We start from the raw sequence: 20653 nt of genomic DNA on the forward strand, positions 1-20653 counted from the left end.
TGTGGGCCCCACGGTAGGTGTCTGCTGACCTCAAACAATAGGGAGGACTTTGGTGGGATCTCTGAGGTGAATTCATATTATAGGGACTGTTGTATGCTCTTTGGTTTTTCATGGTGTTATTTACAAGACAATGCACAACCTGATGAAAAGACTTAAGTAAGCAGCAGGCCAATATAGCTTGTGATAATGGATTAGCAAGTCACTTGAAATGTTACACGTTCAAAATCACCTTCATTTTGTTTTATCTAATATCTTGCTGCTCAAGTGTCTGGAGTAATTTTCTTAACCTGACATTTTATTTTACACAGACATAGTATCTTAAGAATTTATAATGGCAGACATTAACACTGCCAAATATAATAAGAACTGTTTTCAGTGAAAGAACAGGAAACTGAGACATTGGATTGCTATTCAGTTTTAAATTTTATTTTATTCTTTATTATTTTCGATCATGGTATCTGTAGCTTCCTATCTATTCCAAAATAGAAACAATACTCCAGGGTTCAAGATCACACACAGTAAGTTCAGATAAGGGAAGCTGTAATTTTTAATTGAGCTTTTGGAAAATTAATTGTGCTTGTTTTCCAGATGTTGGTCAGATTGTTGGTTTAATAATAAAATCCAGAGAAGCCCATTATTAAAAACAGAATTGTAATCATCTCTTGGTGGATGGTGTTTTCTAGTTAACAAAGTGTCTGCAATTTCTAGAGAACTTGAATGACTCCAGGACTGAAATATACATAGTTAGGGTGTGAACTAAGTCATTTTCTTTATGAATTTGTCATTATGTTTTTTTCTTAAATAGTTAGAGAAACTATCATCCTATGTGTGTGTATGTGTGTGTATATGAACTCACATGGAACTTCTCTCAGCTGAGAACCAGAGACTGACCATGCAACGGCTGAAAACAAAAATAAAACATAGATTTCACTTCTGCAAACTGCTTTCTAAATAGTAAATTTTTAAAAAGGGTTGAGGAGGCTTTCAGTTGCTTTTAAGTTTTTCAGGGTTGACCTTTGCTTGGTGTTTCTGAAGCAGGTAAATCGGCTAAGTAACAAATATCAACAACAACAGCACACAAAGATCAGGGAACTCTGGCAGGATTTTATGGCTTGCGCTTCCATCCCTCGTCCGGAGCCAAATGACCCCCATACATCAAATTACATAGCAGTTTCTAAGACAGAACCTATTATCGTTAAGTTGGAGGGAGAGTTCAAGCCGTGGTCATGGAGATGAACGCTGGTTTTTCAGGTTCCTGGTGGGTTGGTTTTTTCTCTAATCCATCATGTTTTAACAGGTAGAATTTGATAGTTGCCCTGAATAACAGCACCTCAGAAAGCCCAAGGCAGGAGGGTCTGGGGACCTTCTGTAACAGGGGGAAAGAAGTGGGAGTGGCTTGCTGGGTCCTGCCTGAGAAAATAAGGAGAGGAAAGGAGTAAAGAACTGTCCAGGATTTGAGTTTAACTTGCTGAAGCCAGTGTTGTTATTGGTCCCTCCCATACAGGATGTTCTTTCTAAAGTTTTTTCTCCCCCCTCTTGGCCACAAGGGGCTCATTTGGAAGAGGTAGGTCATATCCCCGCACAGGGGTAGATTAACTGCCTAACAAGCTCAGCTTCTGAAATCCATCGGGGGTAGAGTAGGGCAATTGCTTCAGAGTTTTTTGTGCATACCTCTGTTGGGTGCTGGAAGATCCAAGAAGGGGCTGGATGGGAAGTCCCCCCGCGTCAGGGCTCTTTTTGACAAATATTAGTCCTAAAGCGACTGGAGAACAAATTGGCAACCTACTCTCCCCTTTGCCCCCTTGCCCCTTCCCCAAGATCCTGAGAGGCAAGGAGCCCCGGTCTCACTGGACGAGGCCAAGGAGCGGAGATGAAGGGACACCCCAAGTTTCTCCTTCCCTGGAAAGGAAGGATCTCAGCCCTGCTCCTTTCTAGCCCATCAGCCTTTCTTCTTTTGGACTCCAGCTCTGGAGACCGGGCTTCGAGCCCTCGGTTACTCTCCTCCTCTCTCCCCGGAAAACCCCCCAACTCCAGACGCAAGTTAAGCAAATATTTGTAGCTGCCAGTAAATTCCAGCGGCTTTTTATAGCGCGGCTCTCTGCGCCCGGGGCCAAGTCGTGCTGCTAAATATTGCTGACCACTTTTTCTTTTATGGCTTTCATGTCACTTAGCTATTGAGAGTAAGATGGATTTGCGCGGAGCCCTCACCGCGCTGCGATTCTCGCCCCCCCAGGTCTGCGCGGGGCGGCCATTGGCGGCGGAGCGTCACGTGACCGCGGGGGCGTGCCAATGTGCGCCCTCACGGGTGTCAAGCCCCTGTCAGAGTGTGCGATCAAGATTGTGAAACAACGCGATGCAAAAAGCGACCTACTACGACAGCTCCGCGATCTACGGTGGCTACCCCTACCAGGCAGCCAACGGGTTCGCTTATAATGCCAGTCAGCAGCCGTACCCGGCGTCCGCGGCACTGGGCGCTGATGGCGAGTACCACCGACCCGCCTGTTCCCTCCAGTCGCCCACCAGCGGCGGGGGCCACCCCAAGGCGCACGAGCTGAGCGAGGCGTGTCTGCGCACCCTGAGCGGCCCGCCCAGTCAGCCCCCAGGCCTGGGCGAGCCACCTCTGGCCCCGCCGCCGCCCCAGGCCGCGCCCCCAGCTCCACAGCAGCCGCAACCCCCGCCGCAGCCCCCAGCACCGGCTCCTGCTGCGCCTCCTCCCCCCTCTTCAGTTTCCCCACCTCAGAATGCCAGCAGCAACCCCACCCCTGCCAGCGCAGCCAAGAGCCCCCTACTCAACTCACCCACCGTGGCCAAACAAATCTTCCCCTGGATGAAAGAGTCTCGGCAAAACACAAAGCAGAAAACAAGCGGCTCCAGCTCAGGTAAACGGGTGCCTTCTGGAGGAGGGTCCTCTGGCCAGGCTCCCGCTTCCCATCCCCTCCGTCCCCCCCAGCCATCTCCAGCCACAGCCAGTACAGTCTGGGAGCACTGGAACACATTCAAGAGTAAACTGCTCCTTCTCCTTCAACTAGGGGGGTGACAGGACTCTGACCAGGAAACCCCAGAGAAAGACCCTATGAGAGTCTCTCTTGACTTATGCAAGAGCAAGTGGGGCCTACGGAGCTTGGAATCCCTTCTTATTCCACTTTTGGAGTTAGGACCTTTAGGCACAACAAACCTGAGCTCCACTCTCTCTTTTTAGCACAAGTCCTCATTTCTTTCTTTCTTTCTTCTTCTTCTTCTTTTTTTTTTTTAAGGTTTTGTTTATTTATTTGACAGAGAGAGACATCACAAGTAGGCAGAGAAGCAGGCAGAGGGAGAGGGGGAAGTGGGCTCCCTGCTGAGCAGAGAGCCGGATGAGGGGCTCAGTCCCAGGACCTTGAGACCATGACCTGAGCAGAAGGCAGAGGCTTAACCCACTGAGCCACCCAGGTGCTCCACAAGTCCTCATTTCTAGTGAAACAGTGACATCTACTCTACACTGAAATGTGGCAGGATAAAAGCACACCTAGTCACCATCCAAGTGAGAATTCAAGCTTTGGTTATAAACAGAGCCTATTTTTAAATTTTTGCTCCAGTAGATGGAGTGGCTGCCTTACCTCTGGGAAGGCCCTACTCAGACTTAGTACTATGAAGGCAGCCAAAGATCTCCTGGGGGAGGGGATTTGGACTTGTCATGCTAATAGGAACCACATGGGCCTCCAGGAACTAGACTGAAGGACAGGTCCTGGGTCTTGGGCTTCCCAGCATCTTGGTTACCTTTTCCCTTGCCTTCTCCAGTTGCCAGTACTCTGCTCTAGGCCTCAGCATCTGGGGCCACCCCCCCCACCCCAGAGTCTGAGATTTGGGAGTGAGGGGGAAGATAGGAGGGCACAAGATTAGTGTGTGAAAATGGGGAGGCTGCTTGATGACACCAAGAGCCCTAATTTATAAGACCCAGAGTCAGGGGCTGGGTCACCCCACCAGAAATTGGTACTTCCAGTGGGATCTCTTCCTTTGCACACAGAAAGCCTTTCAGAATAGGGCTTCCACTCCACCCATCTCCAGTGGATAGACTAAATAAGTGGCCAGTTGAGGCAACTGTCCAATCCTTCAGTCAGACAGTGAATTAGGGAAAGGTTTATTCAGTGTATTAGGTGCCCCACATTCCTGTTACTGTGAAGGGAATGAACATGGGAGACCCGCCCACAGGGAGCCTAAAGTCTGATAGGCCTGAAGGATCAGTAAATGATTCACAAAGTGAATAGCTCCAGGAAGGCAAACTGGGGGTTCTGCTTTTCTTTCCTTACCTCTCCTCCCTTAGGGAAGCTTGTGACTTGCAACTTGACCGAAGGAGGGGCTAGCTACCCAGCTACTGGCACTGTTTCCCCACCAGGACAGAGGAGGGGACCTAGTTCTTCATCCCCTTTTCTGGGCCCTGACAGAGGGATCTTGGAGCCTGGACCAACTGAGGGGCCTGGAGGAGTCAGGGGCTAGGCGGGGCTTGAGGCAGCCCCTGATGGCTCTCTTCCATTCTCCTTTGCTGTCTCCTCTGTCCTCGCAGGGGAGAGCTGCTCTGGCGACAAGAGCCCGCCTGGGCAGGCGTCGTCCAAACGGGCGCGCACCGCCTACACGAGCGCGCAGCTGGTAGAGCTGGAGAAGGAGTTCCACTTCAACCGCTACCTGTGCCGGCCGCGCCGGGTGGAGATGGCCAACCTGCTGAACCTCACTGAGCGCCAGATCAAGATCTGGTTCCAGAATCGGCGCATGAAGTACAAGAAGGATCAGAAGGGCAAGGGCATGCTGACGTCATCAGGGGGCCAGTCCCCAAGTCGCAGCCCCGTCCCCCCTGGCGCGGGCGGCTATCTGAACTCTATGCATTCACTGGTCAACAGCGTCCCGTATGAGCCCCAGTCGCCCCCGCCTTTCTCCAAGCCTCCCCAGGGCGCCTATGGGCTGCCCCCCGCCTCCTACCCCGCATCCCTGCCAAGCTGCGCGCCCCCACCGCCCCCACAGAAGCGCTACACCGCGGCGGGGGCGGGAGCGGGGGGTACACCCGACTATGACCCACACGCGCATGGCCTGCAGGGCAACGGCAGCTATGGGACCCCACACTTACAGGGAAGCCCCGTCTTCGTCGGGGGCAGCTATGTGGAGCCCATGAGCAACTCTGGGCCTGCCCTTTTTGGCCTAACTCACCTCCCCCACGCCGCCTCTGCAGCCATAGACTACGGGGGTGCTGGGCCGCTGGGCAGCGGCCACCATCACGGGCCCGGGCCAGGGGAGCCGCACCCCACCTACACGGACCTTACCGCCCACCATCCTTCTCAGGGAAGAATTCAGGAAGCCCCCAAGCTCACCCACCTGTGATGGTGGGCTCGGGGCTGCGCGCCAGGAGAGTCCCTCTGCCCCCACCTTTCTTCTACGTTTACTTTTTTTTGGTTTGGTTTTAAAGTTCTTCTTGCCCTCCCTTTTTTCTCCTCCGCCCCGTCTACCCCCCACCCCCACCCCGTTTTGTTTTCTTTGGTAACGCGTTTTTATAGTTTATGTGACGTAGCAATCTTGGTTGCTGGAATGGCTGTCAGTATCAGTAGCGATGTTTATCTCCTCCCACCCCTCGCTCGGCCGCGAGCCCTGCACCCTTTACCTTCTCTATTCTTTGAACAGAAACAGGGTATATGAACAAATTTTCTAGCCGAGTTCTTCAATGTGAATTTGTTCGTACATTATGGCTCCCGAGGGGAAGCAGATACTTTTTTTTTTTTTTTAATTTTTAGGTGTTTTTTTTTTTTTTTAATTGCACTTCTTGTAAAGAGCGAGAAAAAAATCAAAGGCGCTTTGAAACAGGGGCTCCCTGTGCAAGGATGACTAAGTGTACGTCTTTCCGTGTGTGTATGCTGGTGAACAGTCAGATTTATTTATATTTTTTTTGCAAGCATTGAATAATCTAAGTTTTAAATATTATTTATCCCCATCCGTTCGTATTTATATTAAAGAAATTCTGTACCCTGATTGTTCAGAAGGTTTCTTGGGCCTTTTGTTCAATAGTGTATTGGCGTACATAGAAAAAAATTTTTTATTTGAAAGGGAAATATAATTCCTTTATAAAAACGGTAATGATGCAATAATACCAGAGAGGATCCAGCTTTTGAAAACAGTGATTTAGGATTGTAACATCCGGCGAAACTGAAAAAAAAAAAATCTGTAAACGTGAAAAATGCTAGATTTGTTTTGAGAGTTCTACATTCCTTGCTGCTCACATTCTGAGAAACTAAACAAAAAATAAATAAATAAAGTTTTTATTCTGAATAATATCCGTGTTCAGAAGGGGTTCTTTGGCCGAAGATGGGGGTCTGCGTGGAATTAAGACAGAGGCGAAGTGGCTGAACAGGCCGCGGCAAGCCTTCCAGCTCCGGGAGTGCGGCCTGGCCAGGCAGCTCGCCTGGGAGCATGGCGAATTCTTGGGAAGGCTGCAGGAGCTCCCGGAGGCGGGCAGTTCTGGAAAGGCCGAGCGCCAGCCCGCTGGGCTGCCTGATTCCCAGCTGCCGCGGAGGGGCCTGCGCGGCCCCGCAGGGGCTGCGAGCTGCTGACTGCGGGACAAACAAAAGGCAGCCGGCCTGAAGCGGGGCGGGGACGCACAGGTGCCTGAGCGGCCCCGCTGGGGAGTAAGGCAGGGATGTGTTCTCCAAGATCTTCCTCCAGGTCAAAGCGGACCAGCCAATGCTTTAACCCTGGGAATCATGAGCCATGCGGAGGATGCAGAGCATTTTCTGGAGCAAACGGACTCTCTGTGGATCCTCTTCAGTCTCTTATCGCTCCAAGAGGAGAGAATGACTCTTAAAATCGCCACTGGAGCTAGGAGGCTCGAAGGAGACAGAGCTTCACCCAGGTATCCAGCAGAAGAAAGGCTGAACTCCCAGGAGCCTCCCCAAGCCCTTCCTGGACTGCTGGCGTCCCAGCTTCTTCTTCATCCCGGAATTTAGGATTTGGCATCCCCTGGATTTATTTCCTCTCCTTCATCCCTCCTCACTCTCCTTTTATGGCCCCGGGGGAGGAGGAGAAAGAAAGGAGATTGGTATCTTTCTAATAAAAATGCAATTTTATAAGTACTTCTTTCATTTGATGCTGCAGGAGCTAAACATTACATTTCTACTCCTGGATTGGAGATAGGCTGCAGCTCACTGGCTGGCAGACCAAAAGCAGGCACAGGAAAGGGAAATATTTTTATTTTTATATTAAAGAATTGCTTGGAGAAGGAACCAAATTCAGAAAGTGAAAACCTCAGGACTGTATCCCCATCAACATTCCCTTTCTAAATTGGAAGTGAGAAACCACCTGCGTCTCGGATCAGAAGCATCTGATGTGAGAAATAAATCCTCCTTCTCCCTGGATTGTATCTTTCAGAGACGGAGATGAAAAATGTCGCCATTTTGTTTGCAATCCAAAATATCCATCATAATGGCCTCTATCTTTCCCCTGAGAAGCTCCCTCAGATGATCTTTAGAAATAGGCCCTGGAGCCATTTTGGGGTATCTCCTGGGTCCACAGAAGCTGCTTTTAGGGGACCTTCTCACATTTTAAGAAAAAGAAAAATGCTCGGAAGATGCAAAGCCAGGGAGCTGTAGAGATCTGGGTGTTTCTCTCACAGCCAGAGATGCTTCTCCCACATCTGTCTGGAGCTCTTGAGACACATATATGTTTTTCTGGATTTTTAAAGAGCTTGGGTTATGGAAGGAATAGATTTGCTCCCCACCCCACCCCAACCTCCCTGCCAAAATATGGCGCACCTCAGAAATGCAGAGGCTGGAAATCCAGTCTTTGTGAGGATTGGAGCTTCCGCTGTTTTGGTTGTTCAGATCTGAACTGAACAGGCTAAGCAACCACAGAAGTCTTTCTATGAGTAATAATTTTACAGACATATATAAAATTACCTGGCAAAATAAGGAACAGCGGAGATAGAGTGTGAGGGAGAGAGAGAGAGAGAGAGAACGAGCTAGCCAGCGCTATCTGTTCACAGAGGAAAATCTTTCGGAAACACCACTGTTTGAACCCATTTCTAAAATCTACCGTTTAGCTGAGAGGCGACTGGTTTGGAGGCATCCTCCTTCCCTCAGGGCACGGATTTTTAAATGAGATTCCAGTATGATTTCCCATATCTTAGCAGTCAAAACATTCATTTTAGGTTTCAAAGAAAAAAATATTGATCTCACCTTCAGCTTCTAAGATATTAAAAATAAGTCCTTATTGAAATATTCCTGAGTTAAAGTAATAGATTTGGGGAAGATTTCAGTGTTGAATGGTCAAAAAAGGGTTTGCTTCCAGATGGTATTTGAATTAAGGCCGCTGAGGCGAACAGAAAGCTCTCACCCACGCAGCCCCTGACAAAGCCTCAGCGATATGGGGGCAGCGCTGTTCCCTCTCCTTAACTCCCCCTCCCCTTAACCCCTCAATATTATTTCTGTAACAACAAATGCCAAAGCCACTATCCCAGAATGTGCAAAAGCACCTTTCCTAAAAGCCGCCTTATAACTCTTCCTGCTGCCAAAAAGATCTTTAAAAAGACTAGTTTTCCTTGTTTACTTGCGTTTCCTGCTCTCCTCTTTGCTCGGCCACATTTGATCTTGGAAAGAGCTCGAAGCTGAAATGTGTTCTTAAGGGCCAGAAGCTGTCAAGGCTTTTGGTGAGCAAGATTGATCGCACCCAGACTTCCTTCAGAGCTTTGTTTGGAATAAAAGCAAGAAAACTGAAAAACCTCACATTTTCCAAAATAGCATCTCTATCTGTAAGGCGATGCTCTGGGCTAGTCAATGATGGAGGCCACTTTATATCTAATTTCTACCCAAGCCCCCTTTGATGCCGGCCTCAGAAATGGAGTCCTAGCCTTGTGCCGCGGTTGGCCTTTCTTGTTTTCCGCGTAGATTTCTTTCCCCCACCAACCTCTCTCTCCCTGGCCATCAGAATGATTTATTTTCCTGCCACGGATGCCTGCCGGCCTGGGGGAGTCTGATCACTTGGTCCATTTCAAAGGAAGCAAAAGCGAATCTTCATCCTCAGGGTCTGAGGGAAAAGAGATACCTTCAGATTTCTCTCTCAGCCTCTTCCCCTCTTTCTGGCTCGGTGGATTTTTAAAAAGTTATTGTTTGGTACCTAAAGGTGTTATCTTTTGAAACCTCCAGCACAATCCAAGATGCCCTCAGTCTCAAGTCTCCGAATTGGAAAAAAAGAAAGCGTGAACAGAGAATAGAGAACCTTTATAATTCCTCCTGAGGTTGCCCTCTCTCACCTGCGGTACTGTTTGCCGCAGCAGAACCTGAGTGCAAACATCCCAGGTGGCCAAGGAGCAGAAAGGTGCAGGAGACAATCTGGGATGCCAGGGAGCACGTTTTGCATCTGAACCCAGAAGCCCACAATCAGAGCTACAAGGACCAGGAGAAGAAGGAGAGAAAAAGAAAAAGAAAAAAGAGAGAGAGAGAGAGAGAGAGAGAGAGAGAGAGAAAGGAACAAGCGCCTTCTCCCTCCCTGCTGCTAACTTCCAACAGACTTCCTGGAAATCAGAAATACTCACCGCACCCGAGCCCTACGGGTATGAAACCCAGAATGCCAGGAGCCGCAGGAGCCTGCTCCAGGTGGCACTGCTTTGGGTGGCCGCCGCCCTGGCTACAGGGATTTGGACACATGGACCTGGGGTTGTTGTCTTGCTTGGCACATGCATCTATCTTTCTCGAGCCACTCTTGAAAAGTTGATGGCACAGGAAGGCTGGGAAGCTTCGAGAGCCGCCTCCCGTCTTCCGCTTCCCTCTGGAGCCAGATGCATAGCTGCCGTGGAAAAGCCGGCTAACAATGGGCCAGGGTCCGGGTCCGAGGGCGCGGACTCCGAGCTGGGCTTTGGGGGGGGGGTGAGGGCATGCGGGAGGGGTTTGGGGAAGGAGAGATGGATAGAAGTGAGAGGGAAGAGGAGAGGGGAGAAGAGGGAAAAAGAAGAAAAGAGGGAAAGACGGAGAGGAAGGAAAACAGATCACTTCCGAGATCCAGAAACTGGTTTTAGAAAAGGCGGAGGAGGAAAAGGAAATAAAAGAGGGGAGACCCCCAAAATGAACCCTCTCTTTTCTGTGTCTCCTCTCTCTTCTCTCTCTCTCTCTCTTCCCTCTCCTTCTCTCCCTCCCTTCCTCCCTCCCTCCTTCCCTCTTCCCTCTCTCTTTCTTCTCCCGGTCTCATCTCCCCTCTCCCTCTGCTCCTTCCTCCTGCCTTAGCAGAACTTATGTGGCTGGGATGCGGGGCTCTCGGGTGTCAAAACTTTGAAGATTAATGGATTACTTTGTTAATGACTGCAGGCGTCAGACTGAGGTGCTTAAATGATTTGTGAGGTGCGAGGCGTCTTCCCGACAGTCCCAAACAATGCGCGGAGTGTGCGGGGGAGGCAGAGGGCGGCCGCCGGCGGGCCCGGCAGCAGGGCTCACACTCGCACACACTCACACTCCACACACTCCCAGGCGCACACACCAGATCTGTGCTAATCAGGAGGCAGGAAGGCACCCTCGCCCCCACGCACTCCCGGGCATCCCCACCCACACCCACATATATGTATTTTTGCCCTGAAAAAAGTGTAAATAAAGCCTCGCTGGCCCCCAATGAGGCGTTCCTTCCCGACTTTTTTGGATCAATCAAACAGACAGTGGCTTCTTTTGATTAAAGCCCAAATTGTCATTGGGCAGAAGCAATCATGTGACAGCCAATTCGGTCCAATTTCAACCTTGTCTCCATGAATTCAATAGTTTAATAGTAGCGCGGTCCCCATACGGCTGTAATCAGTGAATTAGAAAAAAAACACCCCAGCAGCGATCTTCTATGATAGATTTTTTTTTCCCTCTGCTCTCGCCTTTTTCCTGGGCCTTGCCCCCCCAAAGCCCCTCCAGAAGAGGGAACTTTTTCTCCGAGGGGGCTCCAAGGAGAAGGCCATGAATTACGAATTTGAGCGAGAGATTGGTTTTATCAATAGCCAGCCGTCGCTCGCTGAGTGCCTGACATCTTTTCCCCCTGTCGCTGATACATTTCAAAGTTCATCAATCAAGACCTCGACGCTTTCACACTCGACACTGATTCCTCCTCCTTTTGAGCAGACCATTCCCAGCCTGAACCCGGGCAGTCACCCTCGCCACGGCGCTGGCGGCCGCCCCAAGCCGAGCCCCGCGGGCAGCCGCGGCAGCCCAGTGCCCGCCGGCGCCCTGCAGCCGCCCGAGTACCCCTGGATGAAGGAGAAGAAGGCGGCCAAGAAAACCACGCTGCCGCCCGCCTCTGCCGCCGCCGCCGCCGCCGCCGCCACCGGCCCTGCCTGCCTCAGCCACAAAGGTCAGTCCAGAGACTTGGCCCCAGGTCCCGGGACCCTTCTCCCCTTCTGGGCTGCCCGGGGAGCGGTTATGGGGGAGGGGAGCGTGGGCTGGGAGAGAAGGGGGAGAGAGAGGGAGAGATGCTTGGCTGCCTTCCCTTCCCCTGTGGGCTCAGGAGTGGGTTTGATGTAGAGAAAAGGGATCCTGCGCTGCACAATGAGACATATATATATTTTTAAGAAGGGGGGGGGAAACTTTCCCTAACTTGTGTAACGTGGGATGATTTATTTGAGTTGGAACTGACCTCCTCTTGTCTAGTTGTCCTAGAGTTTGGCTTTTTGACAGTAATGAAGAGTGATAGATCGCTCTTGCTCAGCTAAGCAGCTGATGCATTAATTATAAATTGTGGTGTGGCTAATATAAAGTTTGCTCCCGGATGGAGAGGTTGGGGGGAGCCACAGGCAGGAATCTGATGGAGGTGGAAGAGATGGGGTCTCCCCCGGTTGGGCTCCCAGGAAAGGCAGCACAATAGCTCTATTGCATCCAGGGGCGGCCATTTTGTTGCAGTTGATCTTTTCTGCTATATTTATTCTCCAGTGGAATAACCCCGCTCGGACCCCTCCACCTCCAACTGTGCGTGTGTCTCTTGTTGGTTTCCCTTTCCGCAGAATCCCTGGAAATCGCCGATGGCAGCGGCGGGGGCTCGAGGCGCCTGAGAACTGCTTACACCAACACACAGCTTTTAGAGCTGGAAAAAGAATTTCATTTCAACAAGTACCTTTGCAGACCCCGAAGGGTGGAAATTGCAGCACTGCTGGATTTGACTGAGAGACAAGTGAAAGTGTGGTTTCAGAACCGGAGGATGAAGCACAAGAGGCAGACCCAGTGCAAGGAGAACCAAAACAGCGAAGGGAAATTTAAAAGCCTGGAAGACTCTGAGAAAGTGGAGGAGGACGAGGAGGAGAAGTCGCTCTTTGAGCAAGCCCTCAGCGTCTCCGGGGCCCTTCTGGAGAGGGAAGGTTACACTTTTCAGCAAAATGCCCTCTCTCAGCAGCAGGCTCCCAATGGACACAATGGCGACTCCCAAAGTTTCCCAGTTTCGCCTCTAACCAGCAATGAGAAAAATCTGAAACATTTTCAGCACCAGTCACCCACTGTTTCTAACTGCTTGTCAACAATGGGCCAGAACTGTGGCTCTGGCCTAAACAATGACAGTCCCGAGGCCCTCGAGGTCCCCTCTTTGCAGGACTTTAACGTTTTTTCCACAGATTCCTGCCTGCAGCTTTCAGATGCTGTCTCGCCCAGTTTGCCAGGTTCCCTGGACAGTCCCGTAGATATTTCAGCTGACAGCTTTGACTTTTTTACAGACACACTCACCACAATCGACTTGCAGCATCTGAATTACTAAAAACATTAAAGCAAAACAAAGCATCACAAAACAAAAACCCCTTTGACCAGGTGGTTTGGCCTTCTTTTATTCCGAGAGAGTTGATTTTTATTTTCTTTTCTTCTTGACCTACCCTCTCTGTCCTCTAAATGTGCAAGATTTTCTGTTTAGTGAGTCTCCTGGTCCAGTTTCAGAGCCATCTTTTACAGATTATTTTGGAGTTTTAGTTGTTCTAAATTGAATCCAACTACCCTCTGTGATTTTCTGAAAGCAATATATGAGGCCTGCAAGAAAGTGATCATATAATTGTATCTTCACTTTCTTTTTATTTTTGTATTACCTTAGGATGCATTGTCATGAGTATTTTTGGTAGAATAAATTCTCCTTTGCTATAAGTAGCTTTCTTATTTTTTTTTTCTTCCCCCCCTCTTTCTCAAGGCTTATAACGGTTTCTTTTTCCTCCTTTAGTCTAACTTGGTAAATAAAATTCTGGTCACAATTCATCTTCTTTTTTCAATTTTAATATATTTATTAAGGGGGCATGTTCAAAGTCTTCAGTAGACACCAACGAAAAGAAAGCCAGAAAATGGTTAGGACTTCCAAGAAGTATTTTTCTTTTTCTTTTTTTTCCTTTCTTTTTAAAGGGAATGGATTTGGTTTTTTAGTGTAGAGGTTCAAGCCATAGATTTAAATTGGTAATAGAAGCGGGATTGGGCAGCCTCAGAGTTGGGCCAAGCCCAAGCCTTTGAAAGTGGAGAAATAAAGTGCCTACAGAAACCCCAACTCCAGGAAGGAGAAACATGGAGTTTCTTTAACAAGCTACCAGTCTTCAGGTCAATAACTAAGTTATCAACAATTCATTTATTTATACACATTTGTTTCAAACATCTACATTCCAACCCCTCCCCCACAATCCCGTAAACATTTTCAGTGTGGTTGATTAGTCTCCCAGCTGTTGATGGGTCCAGGCAAACAGACCTAAAAGGTAGAGAAAAACAAAAACAAAACAAAACAATGGTTACTGGCTGGAAAATGCACTTCAGAAAGGGTTCTCTCCAACCCTCTGGTTCAGTCATTCTAGGATTTCTTTTTTCAGGGATAGAAAAATCAATATTTCATTCTTAAATCTGTTTACATGACAAATAATGGATCATTAAAGCTGTGAAGTCAGGTTACCAAGTTGAGATTTAAAATGGAGAGTTTCTGCGCCCCAGGTTATAAATTAACCCAGTTTCTAGAGAGAGAAGGAGAAAAAGCACTTTAAATGAAATATCAATAAAATGTGATCTAGGGCACGTTACTGGGTTGTTCTGTTTTTTTCCCCCTTCTTACATATCCCCATGCTGTTTTTTTTCCCTCCCTGAGCTCTGCTGTGATCGCTACTAACTTACCGTGAGAAAACGCAGCCTGTAAGCAACATGTGCAGGGGGGCGGGCTGATTTAGGAACCCGGCTCTTAATAGCTAAGGCTTGGAAGTTACGCTGAAATCGCGGTCTTTCTCCATGGGTTTGCACCCTACCTTTCTCCAGCCCCTTGCCCCCTAAATCCTGGCAGCGGCGGAGGCTTGTGAGGACCCGGCGGGTCTCCAGCCCCAGGCGCGGAGTTGAGCAGAGCGGCCCGGCCGCAGCCAGGGCTGCGCCGCTGCTGTTTGCGATTCGTCCTACGCTCATAAATCAAACGCTTTCTATGAATGAGAATGTCATCAAAGAGATCAATTGCAGGAACACATGCACAAATAAAAATCCTCTTACGTATTTGCCGGGGATCCCCGTCCGAAAGCATTAAGTTAGAAGGCGTTTAGTCATAATTCATTTTTATTGCTCTTTTAAAACAACAGCTTGGCTGAGCTGCGGATGCCATGAACAGCTCCGGGCCTCGGCGGCGTTTTGTCTCCTCCTTGCTCCTTCCCTTTCTAGTAGAAGAGCCCTGAAAGAGGCACTTTGAGGCTAGCAAGCCGCTCGCGGGCCATCATTTAAATAGTAACCGAGCTCTCCTTTCGCCCACTCTCCCAGGGCATTTATAGAGATTTTTGCACGAGTCGTGGGGCGCTGGCCTACACGCTCAGAAAACCAGGGTCTTGTACAAGGCGGTATGAACCCCGGGGTTTCGTGAGGGTGGGGAAAGCACGGAGCTACGGAAGCCTCACGGGCTCGAGGCCAGACTAGACTGCCTTTGTAAGCAACACCGGGAGAGCAGCGCTCTGGGCGGCCAGCCGGGGCGGAGCAGGCTCGGCTTCAGGAGTCTGGCCTGCCGGGAGCCGGGAGCAGTGCGCGGAGGTGGGTCGGTCGCCGGCCCGAGTCCTTGCGGGCTTACGTGCAAGCGCATGCATGTGGTCCCAAGAAACACACTCCCTCCCGTGCTGGCGCGGGAATGAGGCCGGGAGGGAGGAAGAGAAGTGGAAGGAGTGGAGCGCCGAGGCCGAGAACTAGCAGAGGAAGGAGAGCGGTTGAGGCCCCTGGCGGCTTTGTGGCTCAAGTCCTGCGGCGAAGGGGGTTGCGCGAACCCAGGCTGAAGAAGCCAACAAAGGGACAAGAATGAGGCCAGAAGAAAGAACGTCCTTTGGTTCGGAAAGCTGATCGTCCGCAATGCCTACACCGACCCTCTCACGTCCTACCTCCTCCTCTACAGGAGCCCCTTCTCTCCCATCGTTGGAAGTCTGGAGTTCCCAAGGAAGCCGCCTCCAGGAAGGCCGCCTTTCCTTTTCCCTTCCTGAAGATGAACATCCCCAGGTGCTGAAATTGGGGCAGGAATTCCTTTCCTATCCCTGCTCTCTCTTAACCGTGGTTGGGGATGGGTCAAAGGTCACAGAAAAATACCGTTTCGAAAGAAAATGTTTGGGGGTAAATGCTTCTTTGCTACTGAGGGACTCCGTAGTCAAATGTCTGCAAGAGTTCCCCTTATGGGTGGGGGCAGGTTGGGGGGAGGGAGACTTCTGTTTGTGGAAAACAGAATGCAGAAAGGTTGACTAACACATTTGAAATGTGCATGCCTCAAGCAAAACTTCCTTCTTCTAACTGGGGAGGGAAAGCTAGAGGGGAGTGGGAACCCCATCCTCAGATAAATTTTATCTGTCCGATTCTGATGTGGTAAACATGGTCAGGGAAAAATCTATACTGCATCGCCTGCAAAGCTTCTTGTATGATCTCTGGATTTCTTTTACCTAAGAATGCATCAATTCTCGGTCTCAGTTCGGCATTTTCTCTCTACAAGCCAAGGGTTGACACGAAACCCAATAGTAAACAGCAATTAACGACCCCGTCAGCATCAGGGTAGGATGAAGGTGATGGAGAACAGGACCCCTGGCCTGGGATGACGCTCAGATTTGCACGCGTCTCTCTAGGGAAAGACTTGAAGGTTCGCACAAGGAACTACACAGTCAGTTACAAAGGGGAGGAGGTGTTGTTGGGGAAGAAGAAAATATCCCGTCCACCATCAGCCATCTGTCCACCGCCCCTCCCACCTGCCAGCCCCTACCCACTTCAGACGTGGAGTAGAATGGGGGGGGGCGGCGGCTAGTGGATAAAGGAAACCCTACCACTCCTAACATTCCCCCTCCAGAAAGCGAGCACCATTGCTGGGGGGGGGGGGGTGTCCAGCGTATTTTGTTGGGCTGTGGTCTCGCCCTTTGAGGCCCTAGCCGGAGCGCGCAGGCTCCTGGATCCCAGGGAGCCGGCAGATGGCCTGCAGCGCGCCGCCCGGCCCCCACGCTGGCCACGTCCGCTAGCGTCATCTTTCTCCCCCGCCTCCTACCCTTCAAAATCCAGCCGCCGAGCAGCTCCGGATCCCGTAGGGCTGGCTCCCCGAGCAAAGCTGAGTGGGGAGGAGAAAGGGGCGGAGAGCGAGGAGAGAGGGAGGGCGAAGAGCACGGCCACCCCCGGCCTTTTCCGGCAAGCTTAACTACTACCAATCCCCCGCTCCCGAGCGTCGAATTACAGAACCTCCACATTGCCTTGCTAATAATCGGTTGGGGTGGAGGGAGTAGGCTTCGGAGACCCTCCTTGGAGAAGGGAAGTTTTTGTTTTGTTTTGTTTTGTTTTGTTTTCCCTTGTCCCCCGCACGCCCACCCGGGATTCTCCAGGCCAATCCTCTGCGCACTTCCCTCTCCCTGCGGAGCTTGGAGAGCTGGTGGCCTGGCCTCGTCCTACTCCACTGTCCTCTGCGCGCCTTACTGCCCCGGCACCACAGCAGGGACTGTGTAGTGAAAGCGCCCGGGGAGCTACCCTTCCTGCTCCGCGCACTGCGGGCTCGGAACCTGAGCTAGTGGCAGACCAGCGAGCTCTGGCCCACTGATTCCCGACCCAAGAGAGACGGAGCCCTCTTCCCTTCTCACCTCTTGCCAGTTCATCTCTCAGTGCGCGGTGGGGAGGGGGCGGAGACGAGGATGGCTCCCAGCCCCCACCTCCCGGAGGCGGGGAGAGCGGAGTCGGCGCGCGCAGAGGGTGTCTTCTGCTCCCCTTCGGCCCAGAGCTCCGAAATCTGCCCTTGCAGCCGCCGCAGATGCTGCCGCCGCCTGGGCTGCCTGGGGGGGCGACTGCGCGTCACCTAGACTGAGGAGCGCCGGGGATTTAAATGCCACTGAAACGGTGATCCATCACCGCGGGAGCCAGCAAACTTTCGCAGGAGGCTCCGCCATTGGCTGACTTAGTCACGTGCCCCTCCCCTTGCGCCCTCCGCCCTCGCGCCCCCCCTCTTGCGCACTGTACATTCATATCATTTTTCTTCTCCGGCCCCATGGAGGAAGTGAGAAAGTTGGCACGGTCACCCAGGGCTTCGCAGGACCCCGTCCCTCAGTGACAGATGGACAATGCAAGAATGAGCTCCTTCCTGGAATACCCTATCCTCAGCGGTGGCGACTCAGGGACCTGCTCAGCTCGAGCCTACCCTTCCGACCATGGAATTACAACTTTCCAGTCGTGCGCGGTCAGTGCTAACAGCTGTGGCGGCGACGACCGCTTCCTAGTGGGCAGGGGGGTGCAGATCAGCCCGCCCCACCACCACCACCACCACCATCACCACCCCCAACCGGCTACCTACCAGACTCCCGGGAACCTGGGGGTGTCCTACTCTCATTCGAGTTGTGGTCCAAGCTACAGCGCGCAGAACTTCGGCGCGCCTTACAGCTCTTACGCGTTAAATCAGGAAGCAGAAGTAAGTGGTGGGTACCCCTCGTGCGCTCCCGCAGTTTACTCTGGAAATCTCTCATCTCCCATGGTCCAGCATCACCACCACCACCAGGGTTATGCCGGGGGCGCGGTGGGCTCGCCTCAGTACATTCACCACTCATATGGACAAGAGCACCAGAGCCTGGCCCTGGCCACGTATAATAACTCCTTGTCCCCTCTCCACGCCAGCCACCAAGAAGCCTGTCGCTCCCCTACATCAGAGACCTCTTCTCCAGCGCAGACCTTTGACTGGATGAAAGTCAAAAGAAACCCTCCCAAAACAGGTCAGTCTTGCCATTCCTTGCATGTTCCTTGATGGTTCTGGAAGGACCCTGTTTGCTTAGTTGCCCAGGAAAATTAATACTTAAAACAACAACAACAGCAACAAACAAAACTTCTTGCTTCCCACCGGTGTTGTTCTGTGTGGAGAGATTGCCCAGGTGTGTGGGGCAGAGGAGCATCTGGGATTGTTGTGTTTCTCAAAGGGCTGACTTTTTAGAGGTTCTGGAGTAGGAAGTGGGTAGGGGTGTGTGGGTGGTGGTGGTGTGTGGTTCCGTTAATATCTCCAGCCTCCATTAATCACGGTCTGACCATGCTGATGGTTGACTTTGGATTAACACTTTACACCTCATCATTCACCCAGCCCAGTTTCTGTGGTGAAATTCTCTTTACCTCTTTACCCTCTTTACCTGAATGTTGCTCTGGAGCGTGTAGGGAATCTTCTATGCATTGTAAAAATGTTTACCCTTCTCTCTCATCGCTCCCCACCATGCCCGCAGGGAAAGTTGGAGAGTATGGCTACGTGGGTCAACCCAATGCAGTGCGCACCAACTTCACCACCAAGCAGCTCACTGAGCTGGAAAAGGAGTTCCACTTCAATAAGTACCTGACGCGGGCCCGTAGGGTGGAGATTGCTGCATCCCTGCAGCTCAATGAGACCCAGGTGAAGATCTGGTTCCAGAACCGCCGGATGAAGCAGAAGAAACGAGAGAAGGAGGGCCTCTTGCCCATCTCTCCTGCCACCCCGCCAGGAAGTGAGGAGAAGGCTGAGGAATCCTCAGAGAAGTCCAGCTCTTCGCCCTGCATTCCTTCCCCAGGATCTTCTACCTCAGACACTCTGACTACCTCCCACTGAGGCCCACCCAGCCCCAGACTCCGCAGCCTAGGCTACTCTGAGAGCTGGAGACTTCTTACCCAAAGCACATTCTTAGCTTATCTTCCTTTCCATTTACAGTCTCTTTCTTCCTTTCTGATCCTATCTGGGAAGCTCCTGGCCAGGATAATGTGTTTCCAGAGAATTCTAGATTAGAGGCTTGATTGGGTGTGTGTGCTAACTCCTTGATGAAGAGTAGGTGCCATAATTAATTTTTTGACAGCCCCAACACCCTTCCCTACTTTTAGGAGATTTCCACAGAATCCATTCCTTTCAGATGTCCTTTGGAGTATAGTCTCCTTTGCCAGCAGAAACATGTCAGAAGAAGGCCTTTTACCTGCCTGTATATTTACAGTTCTCCCCTACTTTGCCGTTAAAGTAGGAGAGAAAGGAGAGTCCAGGAGCTCATAAAGAAGAGCTGCACTATGAGCGTGTTTACACAATTAATTCATCCTTTTATTTAATTCAATTTCATGTGTGTGTTTGCTGGTTGTAAATACTTTGTCCTGAGAGATTTATCTTTATACAGATTTTCTAGAAATGTTTAGATTAAGTGACTAAAACAGGGTGGGTAACTCAAAGCTGGTACAATTTTATATGTGATTATGGGTTAAAGAATAAAATTGCTCACTTAAACTCAGTCAGATGCCTCAGAGGGTAGCCTGCATTTGTTCTTTCAGTGAGTTAAGAAGGCCTACAGAACACAAGGTTCAAAAACCTTGCTTCCTGTGCTAAGTCTCTCCCCATCCCCACCCCTTGATTGTTTCTCTGCCCACACTCTATTTAAAATTTGTGCTGGATTATTCAGAACCTAGAGGTATTATTCAAAGCAGCTTCTCCCTTCCACAGTTATCTTAGCTGGATATGATGTATTTTCAGCTCAACTGTTAATGTGATGGATGGCACAATGAATGTATATTTTGTGTGATTCGTGAATAGTCTTTTGCATGTCGCACAATGTTTTGATGTCCCTAAAGCCCCACACTGAGTTATATCAGTTATTCTTTGTGAGCCTATGATATTCCCCCTTTCCTGTACAATCATGAACAGCTCTGAGATCCTGGAGTAATATGATCCAGAGCAGAGTTTACGGGTCTTAAGATGTCTGTAATAAATATATTCAAGTTTCACATATGCTTAAGCATCCCTGTATTTGGCTTGGCTACAATTTGTTGGTTCCAACAATGTTGGTTCATTTCACATGGGTGGTGGGGGGAGGCTGGCGTGTACTTTCAGAGGTGAGCCTTTTCTTGAAAAAACATAAATGCTTTCCATTGTGAAGCTGAAATTTCCCCTATACGTGTCATAGCACCTAGCTAATGCCTATTTAATAGGTTGATTTTCTTTAAAATAACAATAGTTCCTTTATTAAATAATCCAAGTTCATAATGGAAAAAAATGAATGGTGAAGAAATTTATGAAGCGCATCTATTTTTGAAACAAACATGGATACTTCCTGGGTCAAGTGCTAACCTTTTCACCTCCAACTGAATGGTGACATATATATAAACAGAACTCCCTTCAAAAGCCCAAACTCTTCAGTCCGTCTTTCCTCACATCAGTGAACCAAGAGCTAAGAGATTCACATTTAATGAGCTCCAGTATAAAGCTGTTTGAGGATGAGGCCTCCACCTCACCCCTTTTCTTTTTC

General features: G+C 50.2%; 3 protein-coding genes and 1 long non-coding RNA gene across 5 annotated transcripts; 3 read left to right on the forward strand and 1 right to left on the reverse strand.

The window, feature by feature from the left end:
* The first annotated feature begins 2331 nt into the window (after positions 1 to 2331).
* HOXA3 (homeobox A3) lies at positions 2332 to 6285 on the forward strand. Its single transcript, XM_032303937.1, has 2 exons — positions 2332 to 2879; positions 4541 to 6285. The coding sequence occupies exons 1-2, from the start codon at positions 2354 to 2356 to the stop codon at positions 5344 to 5346; spliced, it is 1332 nt and encodes a 443-aa protein (XP_032159828.1). The 5' UTR covers positions 2332 to 2353; the 3' UTR covers positions 5347 to 6285.
* A 3872-nt stretch (positions 6286 to 10157) lies between these two features.
* Positions 10158 to 13724, forward strand: HOXA2 (homeobox A2). Its single transcript, XM_032303940.1, has 2 exons — positions 10158 to 11322; positions 11969 to 13724. Exons 1-2 carry the CDS (start codon positions 10932 to 10934, stop codon positions 12706 to 12708), a joined length of 1131 nt encoding a protein of 376 aa, XP_032159831.1. The 5' UTR covers positions 10158 to 10931; the 3' UTR covers positions 12709 to 13724.
* On the reverse strand, positions 13345 to 17106 carry LOC116568525. The gene is made up of 2 exons (XR_004276657.1): positions 17018 to 17106; positions 13345 to 13665 (listed from the first exon to the last, which is right to left on the reverse strand). It is a non-coding gene; the product is annotated as an uncharacterized LOC116568525 (long non-coding RNA).
* HOXA1 (homeobox A1) lies at positions 14480 to 20372 on the forward strand. Of its 2 annotated transcripts, none has more exons than XM_032303941.1 (3): positions 14480 to 15416; positions 17425 to 18133; positions 18629 to 20372. In XM_032303941.1, the coding sequence occupies exons 2-3, from the start codon at positions 17485 to 17487 to the stop codon at positions 18982 to 18984; spliced, it is 1005 nt and encodes a 334-aa protein (XP_032159832.1). In that variant the 5' UTR covers positions 14480 to 15416; positions 17425 to 17484; the 3' UTR covers positions 18985 to 20372. The 2 variants fall into 2 exon arrangements, with proteins under 2 accessions (XP_032159832.1, XP_032159833.1); XM_032303942.1 differs by lacking the exon at positions 14480 to 15416 and having other exon boundaries at positions 17349 to 17835; positions 18039 to 18133; positions 18629 to 18795.
* The last annotated feature ends 281 nt before the right edge of the window (positions 20373 to 20653 follow it).

The sequence above is a fragment of the Mustela erminea genome, chromosome 11, assembly GCF_009829155.1.
Source record: "Mustela erminea isolate mMusErm1 chromosome 11, mMusErm1.Pri, whole genome shotgun sequence".
Classification (NCBI taxonomy): domain Eukaryota; kingdom Metazoa; phylum Chordata; class Mammalia; order Carnivora; family Mustelidae; genus Mustela; species Mustela erminea.